Source organism: Phacochoerus africanus, chromosome 4, assembly GCF_016906955.1.
Source record: "Phacochoerus africanus isolate WHEZ1 chromosome 4, ROS_Pafr_v1, whole genome shotgun sequence".
Lineage (NCBI taxonomy): Eukaryota > Metazoa > Chordata > Mammalia > Artiodactyla > Suidae > Phacochoerus > Phacochoerus africanus.
The window spans coordinates 90494154-90510209 of NC_062547.1; the positions used below are offsets into that span (position 1 = coordinate 90494154).

At 36.2% G+C, this 16056-nt stretch overlaps 1 protein-coding gene across 1 annotated transcript in view; it reads left to right on the forward strand.

Annotated features, from left to right (window-relative positions):
• Window positions 1–16056, forward strand: part of ATG10 (autophagy related 10) — a 225560-nt gene that overhangs the window by 55698 nt on the left and 153806 nt on the right. The window contains exon 3 of the mRNA XM_047778220.1: window positions 7282–7389. Coding sequence (XP_047634176.1) covers window positions 7282–7389 — 108 coding nt within the window. The remainder of the gene's footprint in view (window positions 1–7281; window positions 7390–16056) is intronic.

The following is a 16056-nucleotide window of genomic DNA, read 5'->3' on the forward strand; positions in this document are numbered from 1 at the left end:
ATCAGTCCTCACCTATAGGCATTTAGTTTATTTCTAATATTGTGCTATTAAAACAATAATACATATCATTGCATGAATTTTATTTCCCACATGTGCAACTACATCTGTAAGATAAACTCCTGGAAGTAGCATTTCCGAGTGGAAGGTATATAAGTTTTAAGTTTGGCTAGGTATTGCCAACTTGCTGTACAGGGAGGCTGTACTAATTTAAACTACCCTGCTCTTGGCAGTGCATGAGAATGCTTACCTGTTTTATCCACATCTTAGTCCACACAGTTTATTTCATGCTTTCCGATCTTTGCCAATCTGATAGGTAAAAAATGGTATCACATAGTTTTAATTTGCATTTTTCTTATAGGTAACACTCAACATATTTTTATATGATTAATATCCATGTGTACTTCCTCTTTAGTGAACTGTTGATATCTTTTGCTCATTATTCTCTTTCTTTTTTTTTTTTTCTTTTTTTTAGGGATGCACCCATGGCCTATGGATGTTCCCAGGCTAGGGGTCAAATTGTAGCTGTAGCCACAGGCCTGCACCTCAGCCACAGCAGTGCGGGATCCGAGCCATGTCTGCGACTTATACCACAGCTCATGGCAATGCCAGATCCTTAACCCATTGAACAAGGCCAGGGATCAAACCCACACCCTCATGGTTACTAGTCGGATTCATTAACCGCTGAGCCATGATGGGAACTCCATCCTTTGCTCATTTTTCTATTGGGCTGTTGGTCTTTTTTCTCTTGGTTTATTGGGACTATTACTAATAAATTGAGGAAAGTAAAGCTATTTATATATTGACAAAATTAGTCCTTTTCTATGATATGAGGTACAGATCTTTTTTTTCACATTTTGATATTTGTCTTTTGACTTTATGGTGTTAGGAATTTTTTCCATGCAGTAGAATATGTCAGTATTTTATATGATTTGAAGTTATTTACTTTTGAAATATGTTTTAAAAGCTTTTGTAAACTTCCAATGTTTTTGTCAAACATATTTATGGTATTTTTCTCACTTAAATCTATATTCCTTTTTTTGATATAAGGTTAAGGGCCTTACATGTAGATAACTTGAGTTTTGACTGTGAGGAAATGTTCTCTTTTTATTTATTTTTTATTTATTTATTTTTTATTTATTTATTTATTTTTTGTCTTTTTGTTGTTGTTGTTGTTGTTGCTATTTCTTGGGCCGCTCCCTCGGCATATGGAGGTTCCCAGGCTAGGGGTTGAATCGGAGCTGTAGCCACCGGCCTACGCCAGAGCCACAGCAACGCGGGATCCGAGCCGCGTCTGCAACCTACACCACAGCTCACGGCAACGCCGGATCGTCAACCCACTGAGCAAGGGCAGGGACCGAACCCTCAACCTCATGGTTCCTAGTCGGATTCATTAACCACTGCGCCACGACAGGAACTCCAATGTTCTCTTTTTATAAGTGCTTTCTAGGTTACACACAGCACCTAACTTTCCCATTAGATTCTCTTCTACTGTGACAATGTGGAGCAGCGTGCTTTGTGGCAGTGGGAAGCAAGGAGTCCTGATAGCTAAAGTGTATTTGGACATGGACAGTTTTAGATTATGAGATGACTGGCTGTTAGACAACCAGGTCAATGCTGGGCTTGTTGCCAGAGAGTAGGGTTTGAGGTGGTGGTGAAGACCACTTAAAAAACCACCCTTAGCACAGTCTTAGCTCTAAGATGAGCAACGACAGAAGTGAGTTTAACATATGGAGCTCTCCAGGTGAGCCATGGAATTCCTGAAAGTTGGGAGCTGTTTGTGGCTTTTTCTCCCAAGTCAGCTGCAGAGTCCATGGTTGGATCTGTTCTCAGAGTTCAGAAGAGGACTCCAGTAAATTTAGTGCAGTGGTTCTCTACCTGACCAATGCTGAGGCTGTTGGTCCCCAGACCTCAGTTGAGTGGCTTGAGCTTGTTACTTCATGTCAAAGCCTGGCTTACACCAGTCTGCAAGCATCAGTAGGCATCTTTTTGCCATGATTCTGCTCTTTGGCAGAACTTGCTTAGTGTAGTAGAAAGAACATGGGCCAAGAGGCCTGCTTTCCGCTCCCAGCACTGCCCCTAGTTAGCTGTAAGATTAGTCTCTTTAAAGTGCTTCAGTCTTTTTACCTTCTTATCGCTAAAGTGGGAGAGTTGAACGGGATAAACTCTAAGAATCTTTGTGTTCCACCTCCTCCTGTGCAGGTACAGGGTGTTTTCGGACTCCATGGGGACCACCTTTTTATGTGGAAGAGAAGGCTGGATTCTGCAGTAAGACCCTGGCTTCTCTTAGAGGTCTTTCTTCTTCCAGGGGATGGGACCTAGGCCCTGAGCATAGGATCAGTTAGAGGAAATAAAAACTCATCAATGTTTAAAAAATTAAAGGAGAGTTAATGTTACATTGTAAGCTATAGTAGGTACAAAAAGAATGCAGTGGAATGTCCAGCCACTGGAATATTTGGAGGCAGGTTTGAATATAGCTTTGTTTACTGGCCCTGATTGACTGCAGTTATGGTTCAGGGTGGTGGTTCTCATGCTTTTACACTTGTTGTCTGCAAAACAGCATCCTTTGGAGTTCCTGTCATGGCACAGTGGTCAATGAATCCGACTAGGAACTATGAGGTTGCGGGTTCAATCCCTGGCCTCGCTCATTGGGTTAAGGATCTGGTGTTGCCATGAGCTGTGGTATAGGTTGCAGATGTGGCTCGGATCCCGCATTGCTCTGGCTCTGGTGTAGGCCGGCAGCAACAGCTCCAATTAGACCCCTAGGTTGGGAACCTCCATATGCCACAGGAGCAGCCCTAGAAAAGGCAAAAAAGACAAAAAAAAAAAAAGAATCCTTCTACAGTGAAGAACAAAATGTATTTTTCTGTCTTAAATTAAAATGATATGGGAGAAAGGCCTACTTCTGTGGAAGCAAATTCTGAAATGCTATAAAACTCTCCTTTTTCTATATTTAATTTTTCAAGGATAATCTTGACTATTAAGAGATTGATACCAAAAAGAAAATCGCCATGACCAAATATAAGCTGAGTCAAAAACCCTTGTGCATCTCCTTATAGACACTAATAAATAGTATCAGAAATTATTTCAGAATTACATGAAATAGAAATTTAAATTGCTTAAATTTAAGTAATATTTAAAGTGACATATGTCTCTATCTTAACTCAAAGGAAAAGAGACCAGATAATTTATTTAGCTTTTCTAACATTGCTGCACACGAATTTCTGACTCACCTTTCTTCATGTCAAAGGAGGTATATTTTGCATTGTAATTGGAGTTTTACTAAGTTGTAACTTCCCTTAGGAAGAGGTTGTATAACCAGCACTCAGGTATAGAAAATATGAAATAGAAGAATTATCCTTATATGATGAGTTATATTCAGTACACATATTTTAGCTCTATTTATTCTCTGAATAGCCTAAGAGTTTTTTTTTTCTATTGCTACATTATTTTTATTTTTAATTTTATTTATTCATTTATTTTTTTCTATTTTAGGGCATATGGAAGTATGAGGCATATGGAAGTTCCAGGCTAGGGGTTGAATTGGAGCTGTAGCCACTGGCCTACACCACCACCGCCACAGCAACGTGGGATCTGAGCCATGTCTGTGACCTACACCACAGCTCAGGGCAACGTTGGATCTTTACCCCACTGAGCGAGGCCAGGGATCGAACCACATCCTCATGAATCCTATTCGGGTTCGTTAACCGCTGAGCCATGAAGGGAACTCTACTCTTGCTAGATTACTTTTAAATTGCAGACTGCTAATACTTTTTTTCTCAGAAATACATACTATTATGGTTTTATCATATTTGATAAATATTTTATATAATCAACTGTTGGTTATTTATCATAATGAGAATGATAGTACAATACAGAAGAAAATCTTGTTTTAAACTAATAAACACACCATATTTTGTTTTATAAAAAGATTATTTGGGTTGCAAGTAATGGAAAACCCAAATCAACTTGGGCAAAGCAAAGAAGGGACATGTGGGGCCATGTAAAAAATTGAGGGTAGAGATAGCTTCAGCTATGGTAGGTAGAAATAGTGTAATCAGGATGTGGTCTCTTTACATCTTATGGCCTTGCTTTCCTCTGCATTGGCTTTATTCTCAGGCTCCATGATAGCTGACAACAATGCCAGGATTATCTTTGGTTCACATCTACTAGAAAAGGGAATAGCCCCCACTTCCTGTTCCCCTAACCACAGTCTGTAGTCACATCTCATTGGCTCTGATAAAATTATTTTCTTCCTGAGTCTCTGAGGTCAGCAAGACTGGTATCCTAATTGGCCAGATCAGAGTCCTGTGACCATCCTGGAAGTTGGGAGGCTATCTCCACACTAACAGGGGAAGAAGGAATTTATGAGTCCTTAGGGGAAAACCGGCTACTGTTCCATAAGAGAAAGGAATGGATACGTGACGTAAAAAAATACAATAAAGTCTCTCAGTGTGTGTGTGTGTGTGTGTATCTTTCTCTATTTAAGCCAATATTAAAGGCCATTTATGTTGCCTAATTATAAAGGTTTCAGTGGCAGAAGGCCATAGGGGGTTGTACTTTGTGGTTGGCTGGCATAGAGCTAGAATTTATTTATTTATTTAAAAATTTTTTAATTTTTATTTCCCCAATACAGTTTTTTTCCTACTGTACAGCATGGTGACCCAGTTACACATACATGTATACATTTCTTTTTTCTCCCCTTATCATGCCCCATCATAAGTGACTAGACATAGTTCTCAGTGCTACACAGCAGGATCTCATTGCTTATCCATTCCAAAAGCAATAGTTTGCATCTATTAACCCCAAGCTCCCAATCCATCCCACTCCCTCCCCCTCCCCCTTGGCAACCACAAGTCTATTCTCTAAGTCCATGATTTTCTTTTCTGTGGAAAGGTTCCTTTGCGCCCTATGTTAGATTCCAAATATAAGTGATCTCATATGGTATTTGTCTTTCTCTTTCTGACTTACTTCACTCGGTATGAGAGTCTCTAGTTCCATCCATGTTGCTGCAAATGGCATTATTTTGTTTATTTTTTATGACTGGGTAGTATTCCATTGTGTGTGTGTGTGTGTGTGTGTGTGTGTGTGTGTGTGTTTGTATATACCACATCTTCCTAATCCAACCATGCGTTGATGGACATTTGGGTTGTTTCCATGTCTTGGCTATTATGAATAGTGCTGCAATGAACATGCAGGTGCATGTGTATTTTTCAAGGAATGTTTTGTCCAGATATATGCCCAAGAGTGGGGTTGCTGGGTCATATAGTAGTTCTATGTATAGTTTTCTAAGGTACCTCCATACTGTTCTCCATAGTGGTCATACCAATTTACATTCCCACCAGCAGTACAGGAGGGTTCCCTTTTCTCTACACCCCCTCCAGCATTTGTTATTTGTGGCCTTATTAATGACGGCCATTCTGACTGGTGTGAGATGGTACCTCATGGCAGTTTTGATTTGCATTTCTCTAATAATCAGTGATGTTGAGCATTTTTTCATGTGCTTGTTGGCCATCTGTAATCTTTCTTGGAGAAATGTCTATTCATGTCTTTTGCCCATTTTTCTATTGGGTTGTTGGCTTTTTTGCTGTTGTTTTTTATGTTGTTTGTATATTTTAGTTGCATCATTTGACACTATCTTCTCTCATTCTGTAAGTTGTCTTTTTGTTTGCTTTTTGCTTTTTGGTTTCCTATGCTGTGCAAAAGCTTGTCAGTTTGATTAGGTCCCATTGATTTATTTTTGCTTTTATTTCTGTTGCTTTGGGAGACTGACCTGAGTAAACATTTGTAAGGTTGATGTCAGAGAATGTTTTGCCTATGTTCTCTTCCAGGAGTTTGATGGTGTCCTGTCTTATATTTAAGTCTTTCAGCCATTTTGAGTTTATTTTTGCGTATGGTGTGAGGGTGTGTTCTAGTTTCATTGCTTTGCATGCAGCTGTCCAGGTTTCCCACCAATACTTGCTGAAAAGACTGTCTTTTCCCCATTTTATGTTCTTGCCTCCTTTATCAGAGATTAACTGACCATAGATGTCTGGGTTTATTTCTGGGTTCTCTATTCTGTTTCATTAGTCTGTATGTCTGTCTTGGTACCAGTGCTACCCTGTCTTGATGACTGTGGCTTTGTAATATTGCCTGAAGTCTGGGAGAGTTATGCCTCCTGCTTGTTTTTGTTCCTCAGGATTGCTTTGGCAGTTCTGGGTCTTTTGTGGTTCCATATAAATTTTTGGATTGTTTGTTCTAGTTCTGTGAAAAATGTCATTGGTAATTTGATAGGGATTGCATTGAATCTGTACATTGCTTTAGGTAGTATGGCCATTTTTACAATATTAATTTTCCCAACCCAGGAGCATGGAATATCTTTCCATTTCTTTACATCTTGAAATAATAATTCAATCTATAAAATGTAGAACCTTAGTGAAATAATAAAAATATGTATAATTCCTAGATTACTTTATAGCCAAAAAAGATACTCAGATATTCAAAATATTTAACAACCTGTGGTAGTGTCATAACCAGTCACAATGTGTTGACTGCAGCCAATCAGAACTAGTGCAGATTATGAACAATAAGCAGGTCCTCTGTGTGAGTGCTGATGGTCTGAGAGCCCAGATAACTGGGAGATATTGTAAAGGTGCCACCAGATTTCTCAGAAAATATAGTTTCTTTGTTAGTTTCCTAGGGTTGCCATAGAACAGTACCACATACCGGGTGGCTTAAAACACAGAAATTTATTCTCTCACAGTTCTGGAGATTGGAAGTTGGAAATTAAAGTGTCAGCAGAGCCATGTTCCCTGCAAAGGCTCTAGAAAAAACTCTTTCCTTGCCTTTTCTAGCTTCTGGTAGTTAATGGCAATTCTTGGCATTCTTGGGCTTGTACCTCCAATACAATCTTTGCCTCTTTCTTCCCATGGCTTTCTCCCCTGTGTCTGTCTCCATAGCCAAACTTCTCTCTTATAAGGACATGTGTCATATTGGATTTAGGTCTACTCTGTTCCAGTATGATCTCATTTTAACTTGATTAGATTTGCAGAAAGCATGTTTCCAAATAATGTCACAAACAAGGTTCTGGATAGACATGAATTTTGGGAGGATACTATTCAACTCAGTACTGTTACCTAAAAAATCAAATGCTCTTATACAGGTGGCGTGACACACATTTATCGTAGATCTTTTAATATACTTAGTTTTTCATTGGTTGGTTTGGAACTTATGAGACATTGTAGGTCTTAGAATGATGAGTTTTTATAATAATTGGCATTTTCTTATGTATTCTTTGGAACATAGGACTGTTCTGATGGCTACATGTGCAAAACACATTTTCAAATTAAAAATGGGACTGCAGTGTCACATCCAGAAACATCTGCCCATGTGCAGACATGTCTTCCCATGGAGGTAAGTGATTTAACATGTCACATTCTCCTTTTCAGTCTTTGTGAAGTGTTAAGTACAAATTTAAATCTGATAAATATATATTTAAAAAAATTAACCTCCATCAGATCCTGGACCTGATGTAGGGGGAGAAGTGAACATCATTTGTAGGAGGTATTTTCTTCTGTAATATTGAAAGCAGAAACTGTGGTAAAGTTAAGATTCTCTCTGAGTCTACATAAATTCTAGTGAGCCTTTATCTTTTTGGTTCCTCTTGGAGCTAAAGACCACAGATGCCTTTCGTTGCCTATTGATTTTTCTCCAGTGAAATCCCCCCAGGTTAATAGAGGCCTGTCCCTCAGCTGCTTAATATATGGGTGGAGACCTCTTTGCCTAGTCTGCCTTTAATTTTTTTCCCCCTATGTCCTTTAAAATATGCTATATCCGGGTCTCATTCCTTAGGGAACTTTAACCTTGACTTGAAAATCTTGCTAAATTAAAATTTAATAAGATGCTAATCATTGCTTGATGGTTTTTCTGGGATATTTTCAATTTTCTTTTTATCAAAATGCAAATAGCCTTATTGTATTTTTCAATAGAATTTTTAATATATCATTGTAAAAATAAAGAAAAATTATAAAAAGAGTTTAAAAAAAAACCTTCCATACATCCTTTAACTGGAGGTAACCACTCTTAATATTTTAGAAAGTATCCTTCTACATATTTCTATCACACACACACACGCATACTTGTTTTTTTGTAATGAACAGGTATAACATGGACATCTTTCCATGTTAGTAAATGTAGATATTCACTCTTCTTTTTTTTTTAATAGCTCCATTGCATTCCACCCTATAAATACATCATAATTATGTGGATCCCACACTGTGGTAAAATACTTGAATTTTAAAATAGAATGGATGAGGATCTCATTGCTTCACTGTAAAGAAATCTAATGTTAAGAATTCCAAGAATTTTTTGTAAAATGGAAAAGGAGACTTTTTTTGTGAAGGAAGGGCCCTTTCTTAGGACCTGTTAGATCAGATCCCTTTGGCAGTCCGGCACTAATCCCCTCTGCCTGTGTATGATCCTGGCCTGGAAGTAACTCTCCCCAGTATAATTTAGTTTGCAAGTTATTCTTGAAGGTATGGTGCTTAGTAATAATGTAAGTGCCCCCAAGTGGGTGTTTGTTTCTTGATTACTGCTTCATGGTTTGAATAACCAACATCATATTTGAAGCCAAGCATGTTAGAAAGCTTTTCCGTTCATTATGTATTAGCTTTAAAAAATGCACAGAGATGATGATTTTAAAAGATCAATTACAAGTTTTTGCCTAACAAGTTGGCAGAAATTTGAAAAGCACTAAAAAGTGGTGTTGACAGTGTGAGAGAACTGACACTTTCTGGTTGATGTTTTAACTTCACAAAGTTTGAAGATGTGCACATACTATGAACAATCTATTCCAATTCTAGGAATTTAGCTTCATAAAATAGAAAAAAATTTTCAGAATCTTTCATTTTCAACATTTCCCAACAATTTCAAACATATGAAAAAGTTGAAAGAATTTTGCAGTGAACATCCATGTACTCATCCCCTAGGCTGCTGTGCTTGCTGTATTATATAGCCATCCTATTGGTATATCTTCTTTTTTGATTTAATACTTTTACATCAAAGTAAATTGTAGACAAGTGCTCACAAAATAATCAGAAATGTACACAAAGCTTTACCTGTAAGTATATTAATTTTACTATTATTTATAATAAGAAAAAATAGAAACAACTGAAATGTTCAATAGTAGTGGGTTAGTTACCTGTGGTACATTTCTGTGATGGAGTTTGTGATTCAGTAGGTCTAGACTGAGGCCTGAGAATTTGCTCTAATAACTAGGTTATGGTGATTCTGCTGGTCCAGGGACCACACTTTGAGAACCACTGCACTACTTTATAATAGAGTTTTTGGCATATTTGAGATGCTGTAGAGCTGAGAGGGTTAGTTAATATGATGTATGATAGAATTGAGATTGCAGTAATCTTGATAGGATGAAAAATGTCTTGGATTGAGCCTAAGGTGGTGATTCCCGTTGAAGTGACTTAAGAGGGATGTGCTCTTAGGAGAAAGAGAGTGACATAGCCGGACAGAACAAGGGGTAAAAGCTGAGGAAGATGGTGGTCTCAGCTGGAGACCAACTTTGGTTTGATTCCCCTTGAAGCTCTGGAGCACAGATACCCAGAATTAGTCCTAGTTTGTGTCCTTGAGGCTGGCCTTTTGTACTCTGTGACAGTTATTGGTTTGTCAGTCATTCATTGGCTGATATAGAGGTAGACATAGCTCCCAAGCCAATGTACATGGCTCTAGTGTTACTGAGACATTCTTTAGGGAAAGGGGCTGCCATGTGTCATCAGCCAACAGTTATAGCAAGTGAGTAGGTATTTGTGTACCTGCCTTAAGGGGGCTTGAGCAGGGCACCAACAGCTTTAAATACTAAAGAGTAGCCTGAAACCAGCAAAATGGGATCTGTTCAAAAACATATCTGTATAAGGTCTGCATTTACATGAAACATTAGACGTTTGACATGACAGCAATTTGTTAGAGAAGGAGCTAGTGATTTTAGTTGACAGAATGCCATGGATGCTAGAGAAACTAACTGGAACCTAAGTTTCATTAATTCAAGCATAAATGGATCCCAGATATGGCCCGGGGACACCTAGAGGGTCCCAGAGACCCTTTCAAGGGGGTCCACAAAGTCAAAACTATTTAATAATATTAAGATGTTATTCACATTTTTTAAACTTTTATTCTCAAGTTTTCTGGAGGCTACCTACATGTGATATTGCAACAGATTGAATGCAAAAATAGTTATGAGAATCTAAGCTGTCTACAATTAAGGCAGACATTAAAAAGATTTGCAAAAATGTAGAACAATGCTGCTTTTCTTACTAATTTATGTTGTTTTAGAAAATGTTTATTTTTCATCAGAATTTACTATTACCATGTATTTTTAAGTAAATTAATAAATTTTTAAAAATTTTCCATTTTAATTTCTAATACAGCAAATGTCAGTAGCTATAACTCTCTTAAACAGAAATTCACAGAATCCTCAATGAATTTTAAAAGTATAAATGGGTATTGAGACCAGAAAGTTTGAAAATCACTGATCTTGATCAAGGAAATATTACATTATTACATGTGAAGAACAACAATGATAGCTAAAATGCATAATTAATGAATCCATAAATAATAGTTTAAAAATCATAAGTAGAATTTATCCATGCAGAGAAGCATGCCAAGGGCCATGAATAGGCTTGAAAATATATTACTATGAGGACTGTTTGAGAGCTCTGAGAGTGTTAAAGTAGAACTGAAGACCTAGGAAGTTTAGTTTCTTAAGATATCTAGAACGCTTTCCTGTGGAAGAGAGGGTAGACTTATTTTGTTTCCGAGGATAAAGTTAGTTTATATCTGGAAATTATTCTAGACAACTATCTCTACTGTTTAGAATTGCCTACTCTAAACAGTAAATAATGAAATAAATGAACAATGAAATCAGTCAACTTGCAAAACTGTGAGTTCCCTCCCCTTTCATGGAGATGTTCAGCCACAGGGTGGGTACCCTTTTCTTTGGAACAGTGGTCACTAACTTAAATGTTCAGATACTTAAAACACCAGCCAGATGATGAGTGAGTGAAGTGGGCTAATGGGAAGTGGAGGGAGCTGTGGAGAAGTGGAGAAGGCATGGCTCATCCAAAAGGGCAGTAGACATGCAGCTGCATGTGGGTTTTCAAGAGAAAGCCAAGATCTGGCTTTGTTTGTTGGTTTAATTAAAAAAAAAATCTGTGCAGGTCAAAGAGTCTATATATATATGAACTGCAAATGGTCCTTAGGTCACCAGTTTATAACCTAGCATCTAATATTATAGAAAGGAGGATTGCCTTCGGTAGAAGACTGAGCTAGGGGACCTTCTGGATTATCTTTAGAATTTAAAGCGTGATTGATATCTGTACATCACATTTCCTATTTAAAGATATTCAAAAGAATGCCTCTACTAATAGTTGCCTTAAAAAAGATTTTTTTTTTTTTTAGAAAAAAAAACTGGCTATTTATGAAGTGGAAAGTCAAATCACTTCTTTATTCTAGCCAGAACCAACAGTCTTGACTATTATTGAAGGGTAGCTGGATTCATGATTTTTGTCTGTGAGATTATCTGCAATGGTATGTAGATAATTCTAGGATTTTAAAAATCAAAGTGAAATGTAATTGAATGTAGAAGTGAAGTAATTTGTGAAAATTATAATCTATGTCTGCTTTCTGGGTTTTTTTTTTGTGTGTGTGTGCATTTTTGTTTTTTTGGTATTGACTTCATCTGCGACATATGAAAGTTCCCTGGGCCAGGGTTCAAACCTGAGCCATAGGAGTTACAATGCTGAATCCTTAACTGCTAGGCCACCAGGAACTTCCAAGACTGTGGCAGTATTTGAATAAGATGTTTTACTTAACCAGTGATCAAGAGAGATACATTATCACAATTTAAAACATTATAAATATAAATGAATAGTTTTAACAAGATCCAACATAATCAACACTGGTCCTTGGAATATCTTATTATGTGTAACAGTAATTTTCATAAATGGATGTTGGTGCTAATACTTTATCAACTTACAATTTTTTGGATTTAACTAAATACTTTTAGAGAGATTAAGATATTACCATTTAACAGTAGTGAAAACATGATTTAACAATTGGTCTGCTTTAATGAATATGAGCTTATGGTGGAAAGTTCTTACCAAGCCTTACTTATATAGTTTGAGAATAGAAATGGGATCACAAGCTCCATATTCCAGTTTAGATAATTTTTTGGTGAAATTAGTCATTATTAACCTTTGAAACTCATGTGTAAATATTATTGCAAAATAACCACTACACTTTATTCTGTAAGGTTTAAAATTAACTCACTGGATAATAAAGACTACAATGGCCAGAACAGAGAAACAAGGTGTAACTTTTCTATCATGTTTAACATTAAACCACTCTTAATAAAAGGAAAACAGTGAGATGAATATTCAACAAGGATATCGATTTCAGTAGTAACAATTTTTAATGAATGGTTAGAAGGAAGTGCCTGAAAGTCTTACCTGTAGAACTAGCTTTTTTTTTTAAAAGATTTTTATTTTAATGTTCTGTCAATTTCTGCTGTATTAGAAGTAGTTTTCTGTCTGACATTACATTTTTCTTTTTACTTCTTAACTTCTTCATTTATGCAATTCTGAATCATTTTCATAGATTAGAGGGCACAGATTTCGCCCTTTAATTCAATTTAGATATCCATATATATTTGTCTTAGGTTGGTCAATGATTTTTTAAAAAATATTATTGAAGTTTTGATTCTTCTATCTGAAGTTCCATTTCTTCCTTTCCAAGAGGTATCAGTGAAGGGTAGTGAGCATATTTTATTTATTCATTTACAATCTTCATTACTTTAGAGCCTCAGGTTATACCTTCAGATTACATTTTTTAAAACTATGAAAATGATAGAGTCATAAAAATAGCAATAGTATGCTACTAGAAAAAAGAATTTTTTATCCTAGGGCCTTGTGGTCCTCTAACTGGGACTTTCCTTAGTCCAGGACAGATAGAATATTACAGAGGGCCCTCAACAAAACCAACCTATCATAAATTCCCTGAAGCATTAAGCTGAGAATCAGTAACAGGAGATGATCTCAATTGCCAAAAGAACATATTCAGAGAGTGATGATCTTCTGATGTAACCAGGTCTTCAAATATACTCATTTGCCCTAAGGATTTTATTAAGTGGCTTCTAGGATGAGTTCTATTTTGTATGTCCGAAATAGACTCATACGTCAGAATGTTGTGCGTTTTTTTAATATATAATAGAATAAATGATAAGCTACAGTTCTCAGTGTTAATAATTTCTCTATAAAGCAACTGCTATTTTTAGACTGAAGTATAGACATGTTGATAAATGCAAATGATGAGTAATAAGCATGATTACGGCTAGTATTTGAAATGTAATTATTAAAGCAATGCTAAAATACCAGAAAGTCTATTATATTTAATGTGTTTAGATACAAATGGAAGCAGCTGTAATAGTCACTCAGTATTTATTGATTTAATGAATCTAATGCTAATAGATAACTGGATTTTTTATGTAAATAGCTATTACTACAGTAGACCCCAATCCCATGATCTCATTTTTGTATTTTCTTGAAGTATTGTGAAAATGTTAAAAGACAAAGTAAATTTTAATTTACTTAATTTAGAGTGCAAATACATGCCACAGAGTGGTGTGGTGTTTGAGAGGGGAGAGTACAGGATATTCTGAAAACCAATCAGTTCTGATTAGGATTTTCATTTCTGATAAAACTGCAGATTATTGCACTAGATATGGTATTTTTTATACAAGCTGTATTTAACTACTATATGACAGAAGTATGTGTTAACTCATTCTTAGAACTTATCAGAAACCACGTATGGAGATGTGGCCCTAAAACTATTTCAACTACCTAATAAAATCTTAGGGGTCTTAAAGCAATTTAATGTTCTGCTGTGAAACCAAGAAATGTGATATAAACAAGGACATGCTCCACATTCTCCTGAATCTTTCTTCTCTAGGCCCTTGGTACCTGAGTAGTATCACTTTGCAAAATTGAAAAAGAGTATTAAGTTTAGTGAGAACATGTAGTCTAAATGCCTCTTAGGGTTACTTCTACCTTTCACATTCTCTGTGGTCTCAGCAGAGCAAAGAGAGAATCTGTTTTTTTGAGAGAAATCAAATTCAATCAATCCAGATAGGTAACTAATTCTCTATTTTCAAGTACCTGCCATAGCTATTGTATTTTAACTCAGCAGTGAGTTGTGTCAGAAAGCTTCCTTTGTGTATAATTCCAATATTTGGGTGATTTTTAAATCAGAAGTATGGGAGTTCACATCGTGGCTCAGTGGTTAACAAATCTGACTAGCACCCATGAGGATGCAGTTTTGATCCCTGGCTTCAGTCAGTGGGTTAAGGATCTGGAGTTGTTGTGAGCTATGGGGTAGGTCGTAGATGCAGCTCGAATCCTGCTTTGCTGTGGCTGTGGCATAGGCCAGCAGCTATAGCTGCAATTTGACCCCTGGCCCGGGAATCTCCATACGCCCTGTAAGTGCGGCCCTAAAATGCAAAAAAAAAAAAAAAAAAAAAAGTCAAAAGTATGTTCATTTCTAGCAGCAGGTGTGTACTTGAAGGAATACTGACCTGATATTTTCTCTCTAAAAATCTGACTTTCAGTGTGGCTTCTTATGGCCAGTTATAAAGGTCTGATAGGAACCAGTTGTTTCTGAGGAAGACCACTTAGTATATTATTTTAATTGCCCTAATTATATGTTACTCCCATTTATAAAAAGTGAGCTTGAGATGCTTTCCATGATTTAGCTTTAAAAAAGAAACTTAATGGATTGATTGGAAGTTTCAAACTTTATGTGGATCTTTTATCATGGAAAATTTCTGAGCAATGTATCTTGATTTTATAATCAAATCTAAAATTAATGAAAGTGAAACCACTATTTAATACTTACTCTCCCTTTGTTTTTTTTTTTTTGTTTGTTTGTTTGTTTTTTATGTCAGTGGAAGCTCCACGTGTGGAGAGAGATACATTGCTTGCAATACATTACAATGAGATTTGTTCTCACTAAATATTAAATAGAATCTAAAAAATGTGTTTTCAAAATGATTGTATTATATTTATAATTCTTTTTCTTCTTTAGTTAAATCAAAAAGGGTAATTTAAATAATATTTTCTGGAGTGAAAGAAATATCCTTCGGCGTAATGTTCTATGCAAGGCCCAAAAACAATCTTGTGATGTATTTTAAAGAAATTGAATATTAAAATGGAAATATGAAATATCATGGTAAACTGCAATCTTCAGATGTTTAAAGGATTGTTGAGCTTTTTTCCAGCTTGAATGAAATTGGCTGCTTGCCAGGATTTTTTTTTAAACTGTCAGATAAAGACTTTTATATAGTATATTATTGTACTATAAAAGTATGGCCCAGAACTAGGGACAGTCATACATGTAGATTGCTACTTATATAATAGGACCCATGTAACCCCCAATATTTCTTCCACTAGCACCCAAAACACTCACTATTAAAGAGGCTTTATTGGAGTTCCTTGGTGGCCTAGTGGTTAAGGATTCAGTGTTGTCATTGCTGTGGCTTGGGTTTGAAACCTGGCCTGGAAATTTCTGTGTGCCAGGGATGCAGCCAAAAAAAAAATAATAATAATAATAAAGAGGCTTTATTAAAAATGTGGATAGATTATTTTACAGGGAGATAAAACAATTTCAAACGGGAATAGTGGTTCTGAACCCTGCTGCTGGACTCCAAGCCCTGACATGGTTAGATCACTTCAGTAACCACTGTGTCCTCAGCATCTAGCCCAGTGCCTGGCATATAAATGCCAGAAACTAATATAGCCTATATGTTGATTTTTCTGGATTAGAACTATCGAAATTTTCCTTTCTCTCCAATATACTGTTAACTTACTAAAAAGTCAGCAATGTTAAACTATTTTGTCATTATCAATTTTTTTGTCTGTTTATTAAATGGAACTTATTAAATGAAGTGGCCAGGAGTATTTGTTAAAGTTTATTTCTGAATTTACATGCCTAAGGGTGAAAAATAACTTTACCTTAAAA